The following is a 26,389-nucleotide window of genomic DNA, read 5'->3' as shown; positions in this document are numbered from 1 at the left end:
TGATTTACTAATGGAGGAAGTTATTTCTGATTTCGGGTTTCGGGCAGGGCCGGGCCTTAAATTTGGCAGAAGCAATTGGGCCTGGGTAGGGTAACATCGCGGGCATGGGTAGGACTCAGGCTTAAAATTCATGCAATGCAGGGCTCTACTATACTGACCAATGAGAGCGCAGCTTCCTGTGCGGTGGTCTTTCGGTTCCAGAGGCACAGAGACCTGTCCAGAATTACTTGTGGAAGAATATTTGTGCCATGAACTTTGACAAATGAATAATTTATTATTATAAACTGGGTGGTTTGAGTCCTGAAAGCCATGGTCTATCAGACCGTATACCATAACATTTATTTTTACTGCTCTAATTACATTGGTAACCAGCTTATATTAGCAATAACACACCTTGGGGGTTTGTGGTAGATTGCCAATATACCATGGTTAGGGCCTTATCCAGGCACTCCGCATTGCTTAAGAACAGCCCTTAGCTATGGTATATTGGCCATATACCACACCCGTTCAGGCCTTATTGCTTAACATTTACATTTTAGTCATTTAGCAGATGCTCTTATCCAGAGCAACTTACAGTTAGTGCATACATGCTTTTTTTGTTTTTGTTTTTTTTCATACTGGCCCCCCGTGGGAATCGAACCCTGGAAGACGCTGGGCCAATTGTGCACCACCCCATGGGTCTCCTGGATTCGAACCAGGATCTCTAGTGGCACAGCTAGCACTGCGATGCAGTGCCTTAGACCACTGCGCCACTCGGGCTGAAGCATCCAACGTTGAATAACATCTAAAGGCAATGATTATTATTACTCATGGATCAATTCATTTCAAATCTTTGCTACTAGTCGCTTTATGGACACCACGATTGAATCAGATAACCCATTACACAAACTCCACAGCAGGTGGCGGTAATGCAACTTTTGTCACGCCGCTCAGTCGATAAACGAGGAACAGAGCATGCGCGCAACTGCATTGTTTTGCGCTGTTCCGTAGCAAGAGAGTCCATGTGAAGTTTTGTTCGGACAGGACAGAACGACTTTCATTCTGCGAAAATGGCTAAGATATCGTTGCTGAGAGTGCTTCTCAATGAACGACTAACAGCGGCTGCTGATGAGATATTTGGGGCTGTTGAAAAAACGGTGGCAGAGTACCAGGAAGAAATCACTCGTTCAAAGGAGGAGAACGAGAAGCTACGGAGGCTGCTTGATATCGTTCTTAAACCAGTGATAAAGTTGTATAGAGCAGGTTAGTAACGTTAATTGATTATAGTGTGATATGAAACATTTTAGCAGGGCAAACAACTGTTAGAAAACAACTCAACCACAACCCAGTATCCTATTCACAACCAATAGCAATCTAATTTCACATAATTTTAAAAGTAAAGCTTAGTTTTAAACAACGTTTTACGTGCATTTGCAGAAAAACAGTTGGTTTCTGTCAATTGCTCTGTGGCCTCACTGGGTTAACCAATCGCTAAACTGGTGCTATATGAACACAAATATAAACTCAACATGCAACAATTAACGATTTTACTGAGTTACAGTTCATATAAGGAAATCAGTCAATCAGGCCCTAATCTATGGATTTCACATGACTGGGCAGGGGCGCAGCCATGGGAGGGCATAGGCCCACCCACTCAGAATGAGCTTTTCCTCACAAAAGGCTTTATTACAGACAGAAATATTCCTCAGTTTCATCAGCTGTCCGGGTGGCTGGTCTCAGATGATCCCGCAGGTGAAGAAGCCGGATGTGGAGGTCCTGGGCTGGTGTGGTTACACGTGGTCTGCGGTTGTGAGGCCAGTTGGACGTACTGCCAAATTCTCTAAAACGACATTGGCGACAGCTTATGGTAGAGATGGTATTTTTGTCCATTTAAATTGCCATCGATAAATTGCAATTGGGTTAATTGTCCGTAACCACACCGCCACCATGGGGCACTCTGTTCACAACGTTGACATCAGCAAACGGCTCGCCCACACAACGCCATACATGTGGTCTGCGGTTGTGAGGCCGGTTGGACATACTGCCAAATTCTCTAAAATTATGTTGGAGGTGGCTTATGGTAGAGAAATTAACACATTCTATGGCAACAGCTCTGGTGGACATTCCTGCAGTCAGCATGTCAATTGCACACTCCCTCAAAACTTGAGACATCTGTGGCGTTGTGTGACAACTGCACATTTCTTGTCCCCATCACAAGTTGCACCTGTGAAATGATCATGCTGTTTAATCAGCTTCTTGATATGCCACACCTGTCAGGTGGATGGATTATCTTGGCAAAGGAGAAATGCTCACTAACAGGGATGTAAACAAATGTGCACAACATGAGAGAAATAAGGTTTTTTGTACATATGGACATTTTCTGGGATCTTTTATTTTGACTCATGAAGCATAGGACCAACACTTTACATGTTGTGTTTATATTTTTGTTCAGTATAAATAGATTTGTAACAGGCTAATGTTACAGGATAGTATTGTTTGGCATAGCACAGAGAATTTTCAACCAACCTTAACTTGGTGATACTCTTCATTCTCGATTCGGCCAAACATGTATCTTCTAAAATGTCTGTGGCCAGTTGCAGGTGGATCATTTGAATTTAGAAAATGCTCCGTTATTAAAATAAGTTTTACTCCATGAAGTAATCTAACAATGTGTATGCTGCCATTTTGTCTATTTCAAATCTTCTCTCATTGATCGAGACAGGTGAGTGTCATCATGACATGCGGCACGTTTGGGTGGACCCACCTGTCTCAATCAATGAAATAGACAAGATGCCAGCGTACACATTGTTGGATTACTTCATGGAGCAAAACACGTATTTAATTTAATAACGGAGCATTTTCTAAATTCAAATGAACCACCTCCTGATTGATGGGCAGAGTACCGCTTGTAATACTTGAGCTCCCTCGTCTCCGCTGCTACAGCCACCTTTCAACTACACTACTGTAGTTACTAGGCTACTGTATTGTGGTCGAAGTATTGACAACAGAAATGCTACGGTCATTCTAATAAATCAATAACTAGCAATAAAAAGAGGTAGCGGCAGGCAGGTATGGGCGGCAGGTAGCTTAGTGGTTAAGAGCGTTGTGCCAGTAACCGAAAGGTCGCTGGTTCTAATCCCCGAGCTGACTAGATGAAAAATCTGTCGATGTGCCCTTGAGCAAGGCACTTAACCCTAATTGCTCCTGTAAGTCGCTCTGGATAAGAGCGTCTGCTAAATGACAAAAAAAAAAAAAAAAAGGTAGCCTACCTTTGGCTGCCTGTCATGTTCCAGTAGGCCTAAATGAGTTCATGATGAATTTTTCTACAGTGATTATTATGCAACAAAGTAGGTAAGGTTATCCACCAATTTAGCTCCCGACTGCTAGCATGCATTGCATGATCAACTCTACAAATGGGAACCAGAAGCCATTGATCATGTAGGCATATTACAAATGGATGCTCAAAATAGAGATCTATTTGTATTTCTAGAATCAGATGCCTATATGAATGAATAGGCAGGTCCATCTTAATTCTGGTATTAGGCAATGGGCTATCAATTTTCCGGTTAATATGCTGCAGTTGACTGACTGGTTCCTCGAGTGACGTCAAAGTCCATTGTTTCAGAACGCCAAACGTCCCGAACATTCAAAAATACTTTGCAAACCGTTGGTTTAAAATTCATATAGATATATTTTTAGGCATATCATTTTAATCAATAGTCAGAAAAACAATACTGTGGTGCCTGATGAAGGGTTTCCTTCTCCATGACCCCTTGTTTCATATACACCCTTTAAGTAAATAAATAATAAATAATAAATCACCAAGTACATAGCTTCACAGATGTGCGTGTGGAGTGATGGGGGAGAGAGAGAGGGGTCACAATTATGTTGTCTTGGTTTATTATTTTTGTCAGCTGAATTCACTTAGTCATCTGTTTCATTCTTCCTCCAGACCTACAGCAGCGCACCCTCCCTGTCTCTGAAAAGGTTCATCCTGAGCAGCAGCACTGTGAGCAGGAGTGGAGCCCCAGTCTGGGGATGGAGGACCCAGAGCCCACACAGATTTATGAACAGGAGCTCAGGACCAGTCATGGGAGAGAGCATCTTCATGCTCTGGAGTCCAAAGACCCTAATGTTATATTCACTATTACTTGTGTCAAAAGCTTGTGTCAGAATCAGGACTCAACTGAGCCTTCACATAGTTACCAAACCGAAAGTGAGGAATATGGACAGGGAGCCTCTCTACCAAGCACTTCAATGGAACAGATCAAAACAGAACCTGATGGAGATGGCTACATGTCATTAGAACCAACCAGTGAACCTCAGCCCCTCTCTGCATTTAATCACTGTTCTGCTATTCAGTGTGAAAACAGTGTAATCCTCAGTGTAGATCGTGTGGCGAGTGGAGAGCTTCCATCAGGGTCAAAGCCATCGGAATCAAAGAGAGCACGGGTCAGTCAAATTGGTACTGCTGGTCTTCATTGGTGCAAGTTATGTGGGGATTCCTTTCACACCAAGTTTTCTGTTATGATTAGAGTGCATACTTGTGAGAGAGAACCTGTATTTGGTGTGTGTGTGTGTGTAGAACACTTTTTAAGTCAAAACAAAGTTTAATAGATAATCTTGAAACTAACGTTGACACACATTTTATCAAATGGAAATGTCCGATTTTTTGCAAATATTTCTCTTGCAAATATAATCTGAGAGATTCATGATGAGAAATCTTTCCAGTGCCAGGTCTGTGATGATTGCTGTAAGGTAAAGAGTACTCTCATAAAGCATCAGAAGATTCACATAAGGGAAAATGGAGCAATGAAATGGCAGCAGGTCTGTAAAATGAAAGGGAATCCCAAGAAAGTAACTTGAAAAATATTTTGGGCCATCAGTGAGAAGGTATATGAATAGATTAAAGTAGAATTCTAATAGGTATTCTGATTCTGCATCTGTGCTGCAGGATCGAGGACCCGCTGCTGCCACAGGAAGCCAATCCCTGGACTCCACTCTTTCCCCACCACCTTCCCGCCGCCCAGCTGTGCCCTGGTCCAATGCATGGCGCCAAAAGAGGAAGGGGGAGGAGTATGCACACGCCCAGCAGCAGGGCGCTCTTTACACGAAACGCTCTAATGTATACCGCTCGAAGGTTCACCCTGACATTTCCATTCCTCGTCTGACACCAGAATATGATGAACTGCTCACCAAACGCAGCGGGGGTCGTCCGGACCGGTATGCTGTTTTGTTATTCCGTGCATGCGTAACTGAAGAGAGATACCGCGAGTGGGAACAGAATACCAACTGGGATGGATCACGAGGCAAATTTGGCTTGCCAATGAACCTCCGAATGTTCATCAGGGCCACTGTGTCTCAGAAGTTTCCTTCCATGAGTGATGCAACCCGAAAAAACATGAAAGACGGCGTAAATGAGTACTTGAGGTCACCGAGGAAGTCTGGACATGGACTGCTCTAAGGAATTAGGCATATTGCAAACCGATCTCATAATCACTTCCTTTCCTAGCTGAGGTGGTTACAATCATATGCCTACAGTATGTACAGTAAAAATCTCATTGTCCTGTTGTGTTTTGTCACACAGTACAGGACTCTAATACAAATCTGCATTTTGAAAGTCTTAAAAAATTTATCTAATTCTAATATATTTATTTTTATTAATGAAAACACAGATGTTGATGAAAAAGTACTCTAGATGCTATGTGTTTATTAGAATACTGGGCTTACAGTAGTGATGGAGGCTGGTCACAGTTCACGCCTTGATGAGCCATTAAATTGGACAATAGCGAGCCGAAACACTTAATAGAGTACCACAGTATTAGTCATAATACCCATTCAACCTAGTGGTGAAACACTGAAATGGTTCCAATTGTTTTTCCACCATTCATTTTTCCCATAGGGGATTTTAGAAACACTTCCAATAAGGGGCACCCGAGTGGCGGAGCGGTCTAAGGCACTGTATCTCAGTGCTTAGGGGGTCTGTAGAGACGCCTCAGGTTCGATTCCAGGCTGTATCACAACCGGCCGTGATTGGGAGTCCCATAGGACGGTGCACAATTGGCCCAGCGTTGGCCGGTGTAGGTCGTCATTGTAAATAAGAATTTGTTCTTAACTGACTTGCCTAGTTAAATAAAGGTTTTTAAAAAAGGGCTATGTTTTACGGATGAGTATTAGGGCCAAGTGAAGAGAAAAATATATATGAATGGTGGTACTTGGATAAAAATGTTTGCATTAATAGTACTGTAAAAAATTGCCAATGTTTCGAGATTAAACAAAACATTTAATTTAGAGAAAGTACATTTTGAGAATAAAGTCACAGATATATTTCAAGAGTAAAGTATGAGATTTGGTTATTAAGCACATAACCATATAACCCTAACCCCCTTAACCTAACCTTATTTTAACAAATTCGGAGATGGGTCATGGTAGATCATGAATTGACCATTTATCAGCAGAAAATATCCCATATCATACATCTAACTCTCCATTTCATTCTCTTAAACCACATCCTGCTCGGGTTAGATATAGGCCTACTCTGACAACTCCTCCTGCCCCTGCTTCACCTCACTCATCTTCACTGATCTCACTCCCACTTGGACCCTCTACAACAGAAGAAAAGTGTTGCCAGCATGGAAGAGCAAGAAGAATGTGTCTTGTACATAAGTAAATAGCCTGTGATGGAGATAAACAGCACAGTCCTGTTGCAGCACACGCGTGACAAATGGATTCAAAATTCAAGTTAAGGCTATTGGAAACACTTCATAGCAAACATAGCATGTATGACTAACTTTATTTTCCCAGAAGGAATTTCATTTGTGGCGTCAGATACATCAAGCACACTTTAATTTAAAACACACAACAGTGCATTACTACATTCAAAAACAGGGCATGTGTACAGTCGTGGTCAAAAGTTGAGAATGACACAAATACTAATTTTCACAAAGTCTGCTGCCTCAGTTTTGATGATGGCAATTTGCATATACTCCAGAATGTCATGAAGAGTGATCAGATGAATTGCAATTAATTGCAAAGTCCCTCTTTGCCATGAAAATGAACATAATCCCCTAAAAACATTCCCATTGCATTTCAGCCCTGCCACAAAAGGACCAGCTGCCATCATGTCAGTGATTCTCTCGTTAACACAGGTGAGAATGTTGACGAGGACAAGGCTGGAGATCACTCTGTCATGCTGATTGAGTTAGAATAACAGACTGGAAGCTTTAAAAGGAGGGTGGTGCTTGAAATCATTGTTCTTCCTCTGTTAACCATGGTACCTGCAAGGAAACACGTGCCGTCATCATTGCTTTGCACAAAAAGGGCTTCACAGGCAAGGATATTGCTGCTAGTAAGATTGCACCTAAATCAACCATTTATCGGATCATCAAGAACTTCAAGGAGATAGGTTCAATTGTTGTGAAGAAGGCGTCAGGGCGCCCAAGAAAGTCCAGAAAGCGCCAGGACCGTCTCCTAAAGTTGATTCAGCTGCGGGATCGGGGCACCACCAGTGCAGAGCTTGCTCAGGAATGGCAGCAGGCAGGTGTGAGTGCATCTGCACGCACAGTGAGGCGAATACCTTTGGAGGATGGCCTGGTGTCAAGAAGGGCAGCAAAGAAGCCACTTCTCTCCAGGAAAAACATCAGGGACAGACTGATATTCTGCAAAAGGTACAGGGATTGGACTGCTGAGGACTGGGGTAAAGTCATTTTCTCTGATGAATCCCCTTTCCGATTGTTTGGGGCATCCGGAAAACACCTTGTCCGGAGAAGACAAGGTGAGCGCTACCATCAGTCCTGTGTCATGCCAACAGTAAAGCATCCTGAGACCATTCATGTGTGGGGTTGCTTCTCAGCCAAGTGAGTGGGCTCACTCATAATTGTGCCTAACAACACAGCCACAAATAATGGTACCAACACATCCTCCGAGAGCAACTTCTCCCAACCATCCAAGAACAGTTTGGTAACGACCAATGCCTTTTCCAGCATGATGGAGCACCTTGCCATAAGGCAAAAGGGATAACTAAGTAGCTTGGGGAACAACAATCAACATTTTGTGTCCATGGCCAGGAAACTCCCCAGACCTTAATCCCATTGAGAACTTGTGGTCAATCCTCAAGAGGCGGGTGGACAAACAAAACCCCACAAATTCTGACAAACTCCAAGCATTGATTATGCAAGAATGGGCTTCCATCAGTCAGGATGTGGCCCAGAAGTTAATTGACAGCATGCCAGGGTGGATTGCAGAGGTCTTGAAAAAGAAGGGTCAACACTGCAAATATTGACTCTTTGCATAAACTTAATGTAATTGTCAATAAAAGCCTTTGACGCTTATGGAATGCTTGTAATTATACTTCAGTACACCATAGTAACATCTGACAAAAATATCTCATAACACTGAAGCAGCGAACTTTGTGAAGACCAATACTTGTGTCATTCTCAACTTTTGACCACGACTGTACATTAGCAAATAAAATGCATTGCATGAGGGTGTAGCCTATTAATAAATGTATCCATAACTCGCTAAGTAGGCAGCCAGGGTGCCTAGGAGGACAGAGTGCAGCACTCAGTAGCCTTATGGAGGCAGGTATAAAGATAGAAGCCACTTCCACTATCCTGTGCCCTGATGGTAGGAAGGCATACTGGTTAGAAATGATGTCCTTGCCCATTTTGTGTGCTGATTCTTGTCTTTGAGGCTGCATAGCTGGCTACCTGCTATTTTGAAACTCACTGACAAGTTCTTTCACTTACTTTTCCAGCCTGTTATGGTTTGTGACCCTGTGTTACCCAGCACAGTGAGGGGCAAGAAGCAGGAGTGGACTGGGCCAGGCAGGACTGGTTCTGAGCCAGGCAGCTGGTTGGTCCTGGCAGCAGGAAAGAAAAAAGACAACAGGAAGATGTGCAATGACGGACAGTGCATTCGGAAAGTATTCAGATCCCTTTACTTTTTCCACATTTTGTTACGTTAGCCTTATTCTAAAATGGTTTAAATAAATAAAAATCCTCATCAATCTACACACAATACCCCATAATGACAAAGCAAAAACAGGTTTGTAGAAACTTTTGCATCAACAAAAACAAAAAAAAGTATTGAGACATACAGCATGTATTTTCCATAAATAAATGTTCCAATTATTAAACTAGTTTAAGACAGATAAAGTACAGATACGTTTTTTATCAAGAGCAAACACTTTGCATGTGTTGTAATCATTACTCCACGTGCTTGACATACGTCACTTTGTATTAAACCGACTTCGTTATGTCACCCGGCTCACGCCCAGGAGGCAGCCCGGTTTCAAAACGAATGCAATCACTTTTCACCCGGTGAAATCTACGCCCACCCGGGCGCCTGGGCCAGCTTAATGAAATCCCCTCATTGGGACTTAAAATCGGGGCGCAGCTGCTGTTTAGATGGGCCGTAAAACTTTTTGCAATCAAAATAAACAAATCCCAGCGACCATATTATTTTTGGAAGCCCAATTGATTCTGAATTTGTGCATTTAAAATGTATTGTTATGCTTAGACCTCTTGACATAAGGACTAAGGCAGGGGTGTCAAACTCAATTCCTGGAAGTGTCTGTTGGTTTATTAGTTTGGAACTCCTCTCACCTGGTTTTCTAGGTCTTCATTGAACACGAATTCAAAGGAAATAACCCAATAGACACGCGGCTCTCCAGGAATTGAGTTTGACACCCCTGGACAAAGCCGTTGGACTGATTGTCACAGGGAGTCCTAGCCTGGCTACCCATCAAATTTGCTTTTGTAGGATATTTTGCAGTTATACTGAAGATAGAATTATGGTACACTGATTATATGCATACATAATAAATTACCAGGAGTAGGGTTGATTTCACCAGAATGTCACCTTGAGGAACATCACATCAAAGACAAAGAACACCTTATCCAGGTTTGCCAGCCTGGGGTGCGTACCACCCAAGATTGCTCTAGGTCCGGTGGGTCCTGTCTGGTGTGTCCTGTCCATGACCTATGAATGTAGACACAGAATGTGGTTGCAGAGCATAAATACAGTCATTACAGAACACCATTACATGCACCTTCCTGATGCCTATTAATCATTTGATAAAATTTTTTACTTTCCATCATTCACACTATGAAAATAGATACTTGATACGAATAGGCTATCCAATGTATAGCTTAGCCTAAATTGTATTGCATAATATGCCTTTTTTTAGGGAAGGAGGTGAGATAAGTATTTTAAGATAGGCCTAAAATGACTTTATTTGTTCTCTGTTGTGGGCAGCCCTGGCATGGTCTGCCAGTAGTTTCCCCACCTGGATCTTGACTGGTGCTTTTGCCTCCCTCTCCCGTGTCACTACCTTGGTGTGGGCAAGGCATTGCTTTTTCTGAGGTGGCAGAGACAGGCAGTTGACACCTGAGGTGGTTGACCTGTTCTTTCAGTGGGGTATTCTCCAATCGGCATTGATATAAAGTTTGTCCGATGTGCAGACTTTAAAGTGGCAATCAGCAGTTGCTACCTCAATTTTTGGACTTATATGTATCCATTGATTCTTGAAGAATATAACTTATAAATGTCTCATGAGCTTAGTTCAACTGTCGCACCCCACCAGAATCCAAAATACAATCTCGTTTTACTCCAATGTTTGTAAACAAATAAAATTTAAACAAACAGTATATAGCCTCAAAACATGGTTAAAACTGTAATTTTGATATCATGAATGGAAGTGAAGGTTCCTCAGAGGAGGAAGGGGAGGACCATCCTCAGTGAATTACATAAAAATAAAAATGTAAAAACATTTCAAAGGTTATCCTTTTTAGATAAAACTATACTAAATATAATCACATCAGCAAATAATTGATTAAAACACACTATTTTGCAATGAAGGTCTACAGTAGCCTCAACAGCACTCTGTAGGGAAGCTCCATGGTGTGGCCGGAGGACAGCTAGCTTCTGTCCTCCTCTGGGTACATTGACTTCAATACAAAACCTATGAGGCTCATGGTTCTCACCCCCTTCCATAGACTTACACATTAATTATGAAAACTTCCGTAGGACGTCCTCCAACCTATCAGAGCTTTTGCAGCATGAACTGACATGTTGTCCACCCAATCAAAGGATCAGATAATTAATCTAGTACTGAAAGCATAAGCTACAGATAGCTAGCACTGCGGTGCATAAAATGTGGTGAGTAGTTGACTCAAAGAGAAAGACAATAGTTGAACAGTTTTGAACAAATTAATTTCTGCCTAAAGCAAGATATTTATTTCTTCAGTTTTCACTTACTTAGCTAGCAAATGCAGCTAGCTAGTTTAGCCTACTCAAACAGAGGGATGATATGTTAGCTAGATGGCTATGACTATCCAACACAACACTGGAACTCTTCCAAGTCAAGATATGCTTTTGGTTTTACAAATGTATTGCCACTGGGGCCCGCCGGTGTAAGTGCTAAACTGCTTACTGACTGTACACTGTAACGTTACTGCATGATTGTAGCGGGTTTACTAACACGTTAGTTCTATTAGCTATTTTGACTATGACGTTACTTTAGCTATAATGGTGACAACGATGTAGGCTGTGTGTAGCGGTTATGATATGGTTTGGCTTGGAAAGGTTATTTTGCCTGGTCACATACAGCTGATGTGTTGTGCATTGAAGTCCACAAGCGAAGGGAAAAGGTGAGAGGAGGAGAGTGCATAGATGTGAGAAGGAATAAAATGTGGCTGCTATGAAAGTGAACTATGTTTACGCGTGATCAGGAGTGTATTCATTTAGCCAATTCTGTTGAAAAACGTTTATTAAACGAAAGCAAACAGAACGAAATGGGGATACACATACTTGAAGAAGTCGAATAGAAACTCTAGTTTGCAACTGTTGCACTAATGATTACACGCTAGATCAGCTAGATGCAGGCAAGAGTGTGCAAGGCTGTATTGAATGTGTCACTGTCTGTCACCTCACATTTTTCTCGACCTCTGTGCACCTATGTTGTAAACTTTCATTCATAGGCTATGTTGTAGCAACCTCATGATGGGTATAGGGAAAATGTCAGTATCATGTAGTAGCCTAAACCTATCACTGTTACATTGAACTGAGTGAATGGAATATGAATGACAGTCATCCAATATGGCCAATGAGGCCATGCTCATTAAAAACAAAACGTCCTCCTTCATCTTAAATGGCACTGACCGCCACTGATGGATGGTCAGTCCTTGTATCCATAGCTCTGTCTATGAATTTGAGAGTGGTTACATTTCTCCAGGCCAATCCCTCAGCTTTTCACCGTACCAGGGGCGGGGAAACCGCTTTTTTATTGTTTCTACTGCTGATTGCCACGTTAAGACATGTCTTGGTATGATGGAAACATAAAAATCGAAGTGGCATTAATATAATAACTTTAATACTTTTGTATGCATGCCATGCTAGACCTGACAATATTTAAGAGTTAGCATTTACCATTAGGTCAATTACCTACTGAGTACCACAGTAGAAGTCATAATACCCATAAAACCTAGCGGTAAAACATGGAAATGGTTCCAATAGTTTTTCCACCTTTAATTTTTACATAGGGAATTTTAGAACTACTTCATATAAGGTCTGTGTTTCATATAGGCAAACCCTGGGGGGCTCCGAGGTACCGGAACACATTGAGAAAAAAGTGTCAAACACAACGTAGCAGCCAAGTAGCCTACTGTCTATGGTGGTGAAACTGCACAGCACTCTCCAAGGTGCTGATTAATTCAAAGCATTTTAGACATCACTGCAGTATGCCCACATACTTGAGTATAGCTGCGGGTCTTACACAAGTGCAAATTTCTTATAGCCTAATTTTCTAGACATCAATGTACAGCAACATTTTTAGACGACACTGCAGAACACCCACTATATGCATATGCACACATACTCAGCTGTGGGCCTTACAAGACCCGAACTTCATATAATTTTCAAGACATCAATGTAGCAGTAGAACAAATATTACAATATCTGAATTATCTGAAACTTCAAATAAAATAAATCAATGTAGGCTACAACAGAACACACATATGATAATATATAGGCCTTCTGCCTATGTGATAATATGAAGCACATATTCAGATTACCTTCACAGTACAGAACAAGTTTGTAAAGAAGAAAAAAAAATCCTACCTTAGTTTTCAAAACCTCCCACACACAATGACTCTCCCCATGTCAAGTTCATTTAGCTCCTGAGAGTACATTTCTTGCTCAAAGCCATGAGCGGGCCTGTGGCTGTGACGTTTAGCCTCCTAAGGCTGTTCTGAAGACTAGCTGTAGTGTCTATTTTTTTATTTTGAGTGTTAACTATAACCTGGGTGTCCTCTTTGGCCTTGTCTACAAGGCTTGCTGCCACCAAATGCGCCTTGGTTCAGGCATGTTCCAAAAAAAAAATCAGTTTTTTTTTTTTACGTCTGAGGCATAGAATGTCAACTTACTGTACATTCCACCCACTCTTTTGCTATTATAATACCTCCAATCGTTTCTAGACCCAAGCTCCCTACCTTTTTGCATGTTGTACAGCCCAACTTTTAATTCTGCATGACAAGCCAGGGGTTATATGTTTGCTTGTTCTTGAACTGCAAATTGCACCTGCTCCGAGCACATAGTCGGTGGATGCACTACCCCCCTCCCCCCCAGCTCCCCGTCTCCCTCTCCCACTGAGTCTGACTCGCTAGTAGGCCTACTAAACTCAGCAAAAAAAGAAACATCCTCTCACTGTCAACTGTGTTTATTTTCAGCAAACTTAACATGTGTAAATATTTTTATGAACATAACAAGATTCAACAACTGAGACATAAACTGAACAAGTTCCACAGACATGTGACTAACAGAAATTGAATAATGTGTCCCTGATCAAAGGGGGGGGGGTCAAAATCAAAAGTAACAGTCAGTATCTGGTGTGGCCACCAGCTGCATTAGGTACTGCAGTGCATCTCCTCCTCATGGACTGCACCAGATTTGCCAGTTCTTGCTGTGAGATGTTACCCCACTCTTCCACCAAGGCACCTGCAAGTTCCCGGACATTTCTGGGGGGAATGGCCCTAGCCCTCACCCTCCGATCCAACAGGTCCCAGACGTGCTCAATGGGATTGAGATCCGGGCTCTTCGCTGGCCATGGCAGAACACGGACATTCCTGTCTTGCAGGAAATTACTCACAGAACGAGCAGTATGGCTGGTGGCATTGTCATGCTGGAGGGTCATGTCAGGATGAGCCTGCAGGAAGGGTACCACATGAGGGAGGAGGATGTCTTCCCTGTAACGCACAGTGTTGAGATTGCCTGCAATGACAACAAGCTCAGTCCGATGATGCTGTGACACACCACCCCAGACCATGACGGACCCTTCACCTCCAAATCGATCCCGCTCCAGAGTACAGGCCTCGGTGTAACGCTCATTCCTTCGACGATAAACGCGAATCCGACCATCACCCCGGTGAGACAAAACCGCAGCTCGAGCACTTTTTGCCAGTCCTGTCTGGTCCAGCGACGGTGGGTTTGTGCCCATAGGCGACGTTGTTGCCGGTGATGTCTGGTGAGGACCTGCCTTACAACAGGCCTACAAGCCCTCAGTCCAGCCTCTCTCAGCCTATTGCTACAGTCTGAGCACTGATGGAGGGATTGTGCATTCCTGGTGTAACTCGGGCAGTTGTTGTTGCCATCCTGTACCTGTACCGCAGGTGTGCTGTTCAGATGTACCGATCCTGTGCAGGTGTTGTTACACGTGGTCTGCCACTGCGAGGACGATCAGCTGTCCGTCCTGTCTCCCTGTAGCTCTGTCTTAGGCGTCTCACAGTACGGACATTGCAATGTATTGCCCTGGCCACATCTGCAGTCCTCATGCCTCCTTGCAGCATGCCTAAGGCACGTTCACGCAGATGATCAGGGACCCTGGGCATCTTTCTTTTGGTGTTTTTCAGAGTCAGTAGAAAGGCCTCTTTAGTGTCCTAAGTTTTCAAAACGGTTACCTTAATTGCCTACCGTCTGTAAGCTGTTAGTGTCTTAACGACCGTTCCACAGGTGCATGTTCATTAATTGTTTACGGTTAATTGAACAAGCATGAGGAACAGTGTTTAAACCCTTTACAATGAAGATCTGTGAAGTTATTTGGATTTTTACGAATTATCTTTGAAAGACAGGGTCCTGAAAAGGGGACGTTTCTTTTTTTGCTGAGTTTAGCTAGTGGAGGTGCCGGTGGTGATACTGAACTGGTGGGATTAGCAGCGCTGCTAGCTAAAGCATCGCCATCAGGAACAGTTTGCCCCTCACTCCTCTTCTCCGGCACTGACAGTTCTCTGTTTAGTTCTGGGTTCAATTCACCATCTTTCTCTGGATTTCTGGACTTGAAAAGTGTCATCAAACTCGATTGCTTTTTCTTATCCATTTTTTATTTGGCTTTCCCACGATTCAAATTCAGTACGGAGCCTAGGCTACGTAGACCTACCAAGACCTGTGTCAAGATCAGTTACTTACCCCTCCGGCCCTCCCCATAACATCTATGTACAAATAAGAGAGCAGGTCTGGAATCATTATGGCAGGATAGGATGATTACACAGAAGGATCACCGTGCTTTTACGTGATGGTCTTTCTGTGGTTCGGGAGAAATAACGAGGAGGCAACTTGATTTAACGCTGATCGCTTTTATTAGAATGTCTACAGTGCGAACAGTGAAACAACTAATAAATCATGCCGCGAGAGGTACCGGATCCGGGCAAATAGGTGCCGGAACAAACAGTCAAATCTGAGAGTTGCCTGGCAATCCGAAAACTAAACTAAAAATAAAATGGTGCCATCTGGTTTGCTTAATATAAGGAATTTTGAATAATTTATACTTTTACTTTTGTACTTAAGTGTATTTTAAAACCAAATACTTTTAGACTTTTACTCAAGTAGTATTTTACTGGGTGACTTTCACTTTTACTTGAGTAATTTTTAATGAAGGTATGACAATTGGGTACTTTTTCCACCTCTGGTAAGGAAACATCTGACTATAAAGTGTAAAAAACTGAACTATCCCTTATTTGAATTTACAAATAAATCCTTGCAAATTAATAAGGATTTCTTATTAATCTGAATCTGATCAGCTTTTCACATAAAGGTTTTTAAATTGTTTAAATTGAATTTAAAATAAATTATTGAACTGATTGAATGGACCCCAAACCTGACCCCTAAGTGTTCTATGTGCTCTTTATCTTATATTTGTTGCTTTCCCTCCACAGATGCTGTCAGGAAGCACTTTCCATGTGCAACAAAGGGACAAGTGGGAACGTGATAGATTAATTATTAATGACTAATTATTACACCCTGAAACTGTGTATAATGTGTTAGAAATGTGTGAGTGTAGGACCAGTAACGGCTATGGCATTGAGCCACTATTTAGCAATGTGAGTAAGAGTTAGGCCAGACAACAAAGACAACTGAGAAACTAAGATAAAGAGGCCTCCCAATTTAGGGAGGGGAGAAACTGTTATGAAAACATGGTGCAGAATATTGTGAGAACGGCAATAACTGAGTAAAGCAGGGAGTAGGATATGTGTGTGTGTGTGTGTATGTATGTGTGTATGCATGTGTGTATATGTGTGTGTGTGTGTGTGTGTGTGAACTGAAGGTCATTAGAGCAGTTTTAGAGTGGAAAACTACAGCCCGCCTACAGAGGGAAGGGATTTCTTTTTGTATGACATATGAGTATAAAAGATGGACTCTGAAATTGTGATGGCAGAATTCTCAATGAATAAATATCTCTGACTATGCAGACCGGGACTCTGGCCGTTACTTAAATCCCAAAAGACTTACAACCTTTTGGGAGACGCACAGAGACACTAAAATAGTTTGTTAAATAATTCACATAACAGAACGGCTTAAGACAGTAAAATGGCCGAATTAAGAAGTGAAGAGAGAAAAATATGTAATTAATAGGATTAAATTACGTTTAAGTGTTGAGTCGTTTGTTGTATTTTTTGCAAATAGCCATTTGATTAGATGTTCAGGAATCTTATGGCTTGGGGGTAGAAGCTGTTTAGAAGCCTCTTGGACCTAGACTTGGTGCTCCCATACCGCTTGCCGTGCGGTAGCAGAGAGAACAGTCTGTGACTGGAGTGGCTGGAGCCTTTGACAATTTTTAGGGCCTTCCTCTGACACTGCCTGGTATAGAGGTCCTGGATGGCAGGAAGCTTAGCCCCAGTGATGTACTGGGCCGTACGCACTACCCTCTAGAGGCCAAGCAGTTGCCATACCAGGCAGTGATGCAACCAGTCAGGATGCCCTCGATGGTGCAGCTGTATAACCTTTTGAGGATCTGAGGACCCATGCCAAATCTTTTCAGTCTCCATAGGTTTTGTTGTGCCCTCTTCACGACTGTCTTGGTGTGATTGGACCATGTTAGTTTGTTGGTGATGTGGACACCAAGGAACTTGAAGCGCTCAACCTTAACACTGCTAATGGTTGAAATATTGCATTGCAAGCTGGCAAGTAAATGGAAATGGGGGACATGATGAAAAGCGTATTCATAAAAAACCAAAAACAGGAAAACATATTTAACAAGAATGCAACCATACTTATTTTAGATTTATTTTTTATTTAAAATAATTAGACATAGTTAGACATCCTATTTATTTTATCTTCATAACCATTGCAGAATATATTCCTCACCTTTTCTGGCCGTGATGGGTTTATATTCCCAAAGGAGCCATACAACAAATTATTCAGACCCCTTGACTTTTTCGACATTTTGTTATTTTACAGCGTTATTATAAAATGGATGAAATTGTTTTTTTTCCCTCTTCAATCTACACACAATAACCCATAACGACAAAGCAAAAACAGGTTTTTAGAAATTTTTGCAAATGTATAATAAAAAACTAAAAGCTGAAATATCACATTTACATAAGTATTCAGACCGTTTAATCAGTACTTTGTTGAAACACCTTTGGCAGCGATTACAGCCTCAAGTCTTGGGTATGACGCTACAAGCTTGGCACACCTGCATTTGGGGAGTTTCTCCCATTTTTCTCTGCATATCCTATCAAGCTCTGTCAGGTTGGATGGGGAGCATCGCTGCACAGCTATTTTCAGGTGTCTCCAGAGATGTTTGATCGGGTTCAAGTCCGGGCTCTGGCTGGGCCACTCAAAGACATTGATATGACGTCTTTTTATACAGTATTTGTTAATGGCTTTGATCTTATGAGATGCATAAGGATTGGGAGGATGAGGACATTCCATGTATTATTTCTGTCACTGGTGGGTGCCAGAAGGTATGCGTGCCAAGATAGCTTGGGGGCCACTGGTCCTAATCTTAGAAGGAGTATGTTATACTGACTAGGGTGCAACACGATACCATATAGGGTGATACTATTGTTGTTGGGAGTGACACTCAATAATGGTTGGCAACTGTTGGATGGAATTGGCTCGGAAAGCATTATATAAACTGAGAGGTTTTCTATGTAAGTCATTCGGATGACAATAGGCTACGCCCGTACCGCTTGTCATGTGAATCCGGTACTGTAACAATTAAATACTCGGAACCAACTCTCCCTCTAAGTGTTTAATTATTCTCTTACATCCTGAAGTACTCGATACCAGAGAAACTCGTCATAACAGACATTCAGAGACTTGTTCCCAAGGTTATCCTGCTTTGTCTTGGCTTTGTGCTTAGGGTCGTTGTCCTGTTGGAAGGTGAACCTTCGCCCCAGTCTGGTCCTGATGGCTCTGGAGCAGGTTTTCATCAAGGATCTCTCTGTACTTTGCACCGTTCATCTTTCCCTCGATCCTGACTAGTCTCCCAGTCCCTGCTGCTGAAAAACATACCCACAGCATGATGCTGCCACCACCATGCTTCACAGTAGGGATGGTGCCAGGTTTCCTCCAGACGTGACACATGGCATTCTGCCAAAGAGGTCAATCTTGGTTTCATCAGATCAGAGAATCTTGTTTCTCATGGTCTCAGAGTCTTTAGGTGCCTTTTGGCAAACTCCAAGGGGGCTGTCATGTGCCTTTTACTGAGAAGCTTCCATCTGGCCACTCTACCATAAAGGCCTGATTGGTGGAGTGCTGCAGAGATGGTTGTCCTTCTGGAAGGTTCTCCCATCTCCACAGAGGAACTCTGGAGCTCTGTCAGAGTGACCATCGGGTTCTTGGTCACCTGACCAAGGCCCTTCTCCCCCGATTGCTCAGTTTGGCCAGGCGGCCAGCTCTAGGAAGAGTCTTGGTGGTTCCAAACTTCTTCCATTTAATAATGATGGAGGCCACTGTGTTCTTGGGACCTTCAATGCTGCAGAAATGTTTTGGTACCCTTCCCCAGATCTGTGCCTCGACACAATCCTGTCTCGGAGCTCTACGGACAATTCCTTCGACCTCGTGGCTTGGTTTTTGCTCTGACATGCACTGTCAACTGCGGGATCTTATATAGACAGGTGTGTGCCTTTCCAAATCATGTACAACTAATTGAATTTACCACAGGTGGACTTCAATCAAGTTGTAGAAACATCTCAAGGATGCATCTCAAGGATGAATACTTAAGTAAATAAGATTTCTGTTTTTAATTTTTTATAAATTTGCAAAATGTTCAAAAAATCTGCCATTATGGGGTATTGTGTGTAGATTGATGATGAAAAAACATAATTTAATCCATTTTAGAATAAAGCTGTAACATAACAAAATGTGGAAAAAGTCAATCAAGGGGTCTGAATACTTTCTGGATGCACTGTATCTATTTCAAGTTTTGCATTATCATAGGCAGTGCGGTTTATAATACCAATATACAGTCGAATTTAACTGCTGATATTTTACATTGAAGTAGGCCTATGTATCAAGTTTCAAGTTTTTATTGTCACGTGCACAAGTACAGTGAAATGCTTTTCTTGCTTGCTCTTTCCCAACAGTGCAGTAATGAATATCAGTTCAATCGAGTACAGGCTGAACTGAATGGACAACAAAGACAGAATGCAATATGGAATTTGATTTAGATAGGTTGGGGTAGGCCTCATCTCCAAGAAAATGCTCCTCGGACCCAGATGTGGTGACAGATAACCCTTAGTGGGGCAGCTGGCATAAGTTGACATATAAATACTCCCCTATTGGTCGAGAGAAAGGAAAGTGATAATTGCACTAGTGAGCCCATAGGTTACTTAGCAGAGTGGTTTCATCCCGGTAGCACATCAATTTATAGCCAGTTAATAAGGCCGCATAAAAACATGGTCTCTTTTTTGTTTTTTTGAGTAAGGCAGCTCCAAAATGCAGGTGTTTCAGCCTAGCTCAGTACTTTCTGTGGTGGTGGGGCAGCCAGCAGAAAATACGGAGCATAGGGGTTGGTAATGTTCTCTAGTTGCGCCGTGATTGGCTCAGTGTTCTGTCATCATGGGGACACTACGTCGCCGCAAAATCTGCGGGTAGAGCTAAAAAATGAAAGCCCCTTGGGTGCTGCCATAGAGTTACATTAGAAGTGCCCATCCAAGAAGGCTCAAGGTCATTGGCCACAGATACAATTACATCAAATCACATATCTACCGTAGCTTTGATTGGACTGATCATGTCAACATCATACTTTCAAAATCTTAGCTAGCAGTCAACATCATGAATCAAGCCGACAATCTACTGGCAAATCCTTTTCAGTCCTTGTCATATGAACAGAAATTATGAAGAGACATTATAGATAAAACGTATCGGTGCTCATCGCAAATTCAACAATAAGTGGTTTGGAAGGAATCAGTGGCTAACAATGCAAAGCAATCACTAGCCTGCTATTCAGTGGAGTGGGTGTAAGGTCCAAGTCTGGGTTTAAGGGTCTCTTTTCCAAGCTTAAAAGGATAAACATTCAACAAGATGGGCCAGAAAAGGTTGAATACATTGGCAATGCTGTCAATCCAGCATGACTTCTGCCGTGTTCAAAACAACTGGAAACTCGGAACTGGGAAATCTCAGACTTCAGTGAGTTCAAGCCAACTGAGAACTCGGAAAGAAAACGAGCTCCAACTGGGAAAATACGTTTTGAATGGTCATCCAACTCGGAATTCCAAGTCGGGAACTCGGGCCTCTTTCTAGAGCTCTGGCCTGAAGATCACTGACATCATGATTCGACTTTCTTTTTTTCCCCCAAGTTCCCAGTTGTCTTGAAAGCACCATAAATCCAGAGAATGCCAGACTTTGATGACAAAGTTTGATGACAAAATTTTCCAACGAAGGTCTGCCGCGCCACCTTCCTGTTCAAGTGAGCACAGCACAACAAGGTGAGTCCAAAAATGTATTGTATGCTGCTGCATAAATTATGTAATATGCCAGGGAGATATGTATACTGTAGCTATGAAAGTAATACTAAGTGTATGTTGTGTAGTAAGCTGTTAGTAGCCCATGTACCTCACCCTAATAATTTGGTCCCTTTCCCCCTCCTAACTTCGCTTACTGTTCTGACTTGGTGGTGCACCTGTAGCCTCAAATATTGTAAGAGCTTTCATTGTCTGCTTATATGCCCCCTTTATTTATCCTACGGTTCTGACTTGGTGTACAGGGAGAATAGTGTAAGAACGGCCCATGTTCTGAATTCTGTCGCTGTAACCTACATTTCAAAAGTGCTGAACAAATAGTTACATTAACTATGTCTGTCCTAGCTCGCTCATTAATGTCTTAATCGATATTACGGATTGCCTCTTATCCGCTCGTCATCCCCTTATGCCATAGTTTGTACATCTCAATTGTCAGTAGAAACCACATTTGTTTAAGCAAGTCAGCCATATCAGCTTTGTTTTTTTTAAAGGCAGTAAATGAGGCTGAATTAACGGTTTCGCTGATAGCCAGGTTTAGCAGTGGCTCAAAAGAAAGCTCTGCTGTTGTGACAGCTTTATGTAGGCCTTAACAGTTTGTGGGCACTGTTTGTCACCGTTATAGCGCAATTAATGTATTGCTTAGTGTTGTGGCTTTGCTGGCATGCATCCTCACATTTTTGGTGGAGTTTTTTGGTGGAGTTTGCCCCACCAAGATTTACATGCCACTGTGTAGAGTAGCAGGAAATTAGCTATAAAACTAATATTTCACAAAGAATCTCAGAGTAGGAGTACTGATTTTACGATCAGTTTTCCCTTCACACTGTGCCTCTTTTTCCAAGGACCATAGTGATTGTATCAGACTTTATCACAGAATAAAGAGTTGATAAACAGTGGCCATTACGGTGTCCTCACCTGCTCTCCTCTCTCTAGTGGTTTAGCCGTCGATCAAAGTTTTGTTTACAATATTTCATGGTATTGTGGAAATAAAATTATAAAAATGTGAATACTGAATCTGTTATGAGAGAAGGAATTCAAGGAAACAACCAACAGACCTATTTAAATAAATTTTATTTGCAATGTCCATCAATGCAATTTGGTATTAAACAACACATTTACATCACCATTTATTTTATCTTTCAATATGTATCTATTGTCATCTTTACAGTACAACCAATAAATATATTAAGTACTTCCTAAACAGCACTGAGCCATAAAAAGGCATTACAATTTCAACCAGTAGAAATCAGTATATGTACAAAGTATTTTCTTGAATAGCAAAACGTATGCAGTGATACTAATGCATTTTGTCCATTATACAAGTCCCTCACTTTAGTCAACCTCTTCAATGGTTGGGCCTTGGGAGCTGGCACCAGAGCTGGACCTTGCCTGATCTCCACAGCTACCTGTGGGCATCCCTCCTTGCTGGTATAGCTTGGTAATGATAGGTTGGCACACTTTTTCCAGTTCCTTCAGCTGATGCTCATACTCCTCTTTGTCTGCAAGCTGGTTGTTCTCCAACCAGGAAATGGCCTGGTCGCACCTGTCCACCACTTTCTTCTTGTCCTCCTCGCTGATCTTACCTTTCATGTTGTCGTCCTCAACGCTGCTCTTCATATTGAAGGCGTACGACTCCAAGGAGTTCTTGGCTGCTATCTTCTCCCTCTGTGCGTCGTCCTCAGCTTTGTATTTGTCGGCATCCTGCACCATCCTCTCAATATCCTCTTTGCTGAGCCGCCCCTTGTCGTTGGTGATGGTGATCTTGTTCTCTTTGCCCGTGCTCTTGTCCACCGCTGATACGTTCAGAATGCCGTTGGCGTCGATGTCAAAGGTCACCTCGATCTGAGGGACTCCTCGTGGGGCAGGGGGGATTCCAGAGAGCTCAAACTTCCCCAGGAGGTTGTTGTCCTTGGTCATGGCTCTCTCTCCCTCATAGACCTGGATCAGGACCCCGGGCTGGTTGTCGGAGTAAGTGGTGAAGGTCTGGGTCTGTTTGGATGGGATGGTGGTGTTGCGTTTGATCAGGGCGGTCATAACCCCTCCGGCGGTTTCAATTCCCAAGGACAGGGGAGCCACGTCTAGCAGCAGCAGATCCTGGACGTTCTCAGACTTGTCGCCAGACAAGATGGCTGCCTGGACGGCAGCACCGTAGGCCACCGCCTCGTCTGGGTTGATGCTCTTGTTCAGCTCTCGGCCGTTGAAGAAGTCCTGCAGGAGCTTCTGGACCTTGGGAATCCGGGTGGAGCCTCCGACCAGGACAACGTCATGGATCTGGGCCTTGTCCATCTTGGCGTCCCTGAGGGCTTTCTCCACAGGCTCCAGGGTTCCTCTGAAGAGGTCCGAACACATCTCCTCAAAACGAGCCCTGGTGATGGAGGTGTAGAAATCGATGCCCTCAAAGAGGGAGTCGATCTCAACGCTGGCCTGGGAGCTGGAGGACAGGGTTCTCTTAGCCCTCTCGCAGGCTGTCCTCAGCCTCCTCAGAGCCCGCTTGTTCTGGCTGATGTCTTTCTTGTGTTTCCTCTTGAACTCCTCCACAAAGTGGCTGACGAGGCGGTTGTCAAAGTCCTCCCCACCCAGGTGAGTGTCCCCAGCAGTGGCCTTCACCTCAAAGATCCCATCCTCGATGGTCAGGATGGACACGTCGAAGGTGCCCCCGCCCAGATCAAAGATCAGGACGTTGCGTTCCCTGGATTTGCCTTTGTCCATGCCGTAGGCGATTGCTGCCGCTGTGGGCTCGTTGATTATCCTCAGTACATTCAGCCCAGCGATCACTCCAGCGTCCTTAGTGGCCTGTCTCTGTGAGTCGTTGAAGTAGGCGGGGACTGTAATGACTGCGTTGGACACCTTCTGGCCCAGGTAGGCCTCAGCGATCTCCCTCATCTTCACCAGGACCATGGAGGAGATCTCCTCTGGGTTGAAGGATTTGTTCTCACCTTTAAAATCTACCTGAACTTTAGGCTTTCCTCCATCGCTGACCACCTTGAAGGGCCAGTGCTTCATGTCGGCTTGCACAACCTGATCGTCGAACTTTCGGCCAATCAGGCGCTTGGCGTCGAAAACTGTGTTGTTGGGGTTCATGGCCACCTGGTTCTTTGCTGCGTCACCGATGAGTCTCTCGGTGTCTGTGAAGGCCACATAGCTGGGTGTGGTCCTGTTGCCCTGGTCGTTGGCGATGATCTCCACTTTGCCATGCTGGAACACCCCCACACAGGAGTAGGTAGTGCCCAGGTCAATGCCAATAGACAGGCTTTTAGCTGACGACATCTTGATGGATTGGAGTTAGTTGCCTACAAAAGAATGAAAGAAGGTTTTAGAAATTGATATTATTCTACGAAAACCTAGGTGCAAGTAGTGTCAATCTCCAACAACAGAGGTGTTAGCCTAAATATACTTGAATAACAACCAAACCTGGGTTCTAGTACATGGCTTATTTTCTGTTTATTTTTGTATTTTTAAATAATGTGGCCGAATCAACCAATTCTACTGGAATTATTTGAAAGTATTTTCAAATAATTTCCTATAAATACTATTTGAAACTAGTTTATAAATCCATTTCAAATACCCCTAGGACCAAACAGTCCTGGGTTCAAATGCATGGAGTATTTAAATATATATATATATTTTTTAATACACTTGTCTGTGTGTTTGAGTATTTTCACATACGTGCTGATACTTTCCAAATGTATTGCCAAATGCATTCCAATATTCAACTAATTGTATTTTCAAAAAAAAAATATCAAAATACTTCTAAATGTACCGGCCAGGCACATATTCAGTGGGGTGTAACATAAAGAAAATGGCAGACACAATCATTTCTGCTAATCTATGACAGAGAAACGTATTTTTACAATAGGCCTACATTTGTATGAACTGCACCCTCCTGAATAATATTGAGTTAATATCTTCACATAATAGAGCAGATTTTCTTAAAAATAAGAAATAACAAATTATAATAAAACATGCTAGAAAATATGGCGAATATAGCCCTAGTCTGTTCACAGTAATATTATTTCAGTAACAGTTCAATAATATTATTTCGGTATTAGTTAACCAAATATTTTGGCATATAATGTTATAGCTAAACCGGCTGTCTACACAACCAACATAGCATAATTTTGTATTTCCATAAAGTTTACAACAGTCATGCATATGAAAATAGGCTACTGAAAGTTACTTACAGTTTGTGAATGTAGAGGTCTCGTTGAAAGGAATAGGGCAGTAGCCTATAAAGTCGCTCTCCTCTTTTCTTGCTTTCTTCACCCTTAGGTATTCTCGTTCAGTCGATGTTTTAAATGAATGACATTCACCAGAATATATACTATCCCTGATTTCTAGACATTTCTCGAACACTCTGACCAATGAGAGTGCAGCATTCCTGTGCGATGACTGACGCTGAGAGGCGCATGCATTGCAAGCGCAGCAAAGGAAAGCTCTCGTCTTTCCAGAGCGTTCCAGAGGGGCGGAGACCTGCGCAAAAGCCACACAAATAATGAAACCAGAAGTTCAGTAGTGTAGCTACTAGCCTGTTTCCTACATTCCCTTGTGTTGATTAAAAGGATCAAAAACAGTTAATAATTCAAATTTCAACACAAATGAAACAACATGCGGTTCAACCATTGTCGAAATGTCAGTCTTTACACTGTAGTTCCTCAACAGTTTACGAGATGTCAGTCTATGCATTTCTACTCACTAATAAATGGAAGATATTTATTGGAAGATAATTGAGTGAGCGTGTGTGAGACAGAGAGAGGGCGAAAGAAAGAAAGCCTACAGCACAAATGGCATTACAAGTAATTTTTTCTACAAACAACTTACGACTAGTTAGGTCCCTCCTTACTTCTCAACAGATTCCAGGGAATATACTTTTTTTGTATTAAAGCCAGAGTATTTAAGATTTCCAGTATACATTTTTTAAATGAAAGAAAAATTATGAACACAACGGCTAATCCTTCTCTATTCTATTTTAGTCTATTCAATGCTATTCTATTCTATTGTAGTCCATTCCTCTATTTTAGAGAACTTTATTTGAAAACAATCACAGTAAGGAACTGAATTGTTACCCCAGAAAGGATTTGATATTGAGATGGAAAAAAAACGTCTGCTTTGGATCTTTAAACACATGCTGGTGAAGTGAAATAGAAATGCCATTGAGGATGAAGAGAATGGTGGAA

General features: G+C 42.5%; 2 protein-coding genes across 3 annotated transcripts; one reads left to right on the top strand and one right to left on the bottom strand.

Moving 5' to 3' along the window:
• The first annotated feature begins 977 nt into the window (after window positions 1-977).
• Window positions 978-6,054, top strand: LOC123491320. 2 transcript variants are annotated; one of them, XM_045221653.1, is made up of 4 exons: window positions 978-1,242; window positions 3,932-4,431; window positions 4,711-4,806; window positions 4,934-6,054. In XM_045221653.1, exons 1-4 carry the CDS (start codon window positions 1,050-1,052, stop codon window positions 5,441-5,443), a joined length of 1,299 nt encoding a protein of 432 aa, XP_045077588.1. In that variant the 5' UTR covers window positions 978-1,049; the 3' UTR covers window positions 5,444-6,054. The 2 variants fall into 2 exon arrangements, with proteins under 2 accessions (XP_045077588.1, XP_045077589.1); XM_045221654.1 differs by lacking the exon at window positions 4,711-4,806.
• Window positions 6,055-22,269: 16,215 nt separating this feature from the next.
• On the bottom strand, window positions 22,270-25,548 carry LOC121550344 (heat shock 70 kDa protein-like). Its single transcript, XM_045221334.1, has 2 exons — window positions 25,397-25,548; window positions 22,270-24,505 (listed from the first exon to the last, which is right to left on the bottom strand). Exon 2 carries the CDS (start codon window positions 24,480-24,482, stop codon window positions 22,548-22,550), a length of 1,935 nt encoding a protein of 644 aa, XP_045077269.1. The 5' UTR covers window positions 24,483-24,505; window positions 25,397-25,548; the 3' UTR covers window positions 22,270-22,547.
• Window positions 25,549-26,389: the final 841 nt, after the last annotated feature.

This window comes from Coregonus clupeaformis, chromosome 7, assembly GCF_020615455.1.
Source record: "Coregonus clupeaformis isolate EN_2021a chromosome 7, ASM2061545v1, whole genome shotgun sequence".
In the NCBI taxonomy this organism is placed as follows: domain Eukaryota; kingdom Metazoa; phylum Chordata; class Actinopteri; order Salmoniformes; family Salmonidae; genus Coregonus; species Coregonus clupeaformis.
Note: the sequence above shows the minus strand (reverse complement) of the source record. Positions and strands in the feature narration are given on the sequence as shown.

Excerpts from the sequence above, each read along its gene's own strand:
- LOC123491320 (XM_045221653.1), top strand. The coding sequence starts at position 1,050 with ATGGCTAAGATATCGTTGCTGAGAGTGCTTCTCAATGAACGACTAACA. Across the intron at positions 1,243-3,931 it reads GATAAAGTTGTATAGAGCAG|ACCTACAGCAGCGCACCCTC; the intron begins GTTAGTAACGTT and ends TTCTTCCTCCAG. Across the intron at positions 4,807-4,933 it reads GAGCAATGAAATGGCAGCAG|GATCGAGGACCCGCTGCTGC; the intron begins GTCTGTAAAATG and ends TCTGTGCTGCAG.
- LOC121550344 (XM_045221334.1), bottom strand. The coding sequence starts at position 24,482 with ATGTCGTCAGCTAAAAGCCTGTCTATTGGCATTGACCTGGGCACTACC.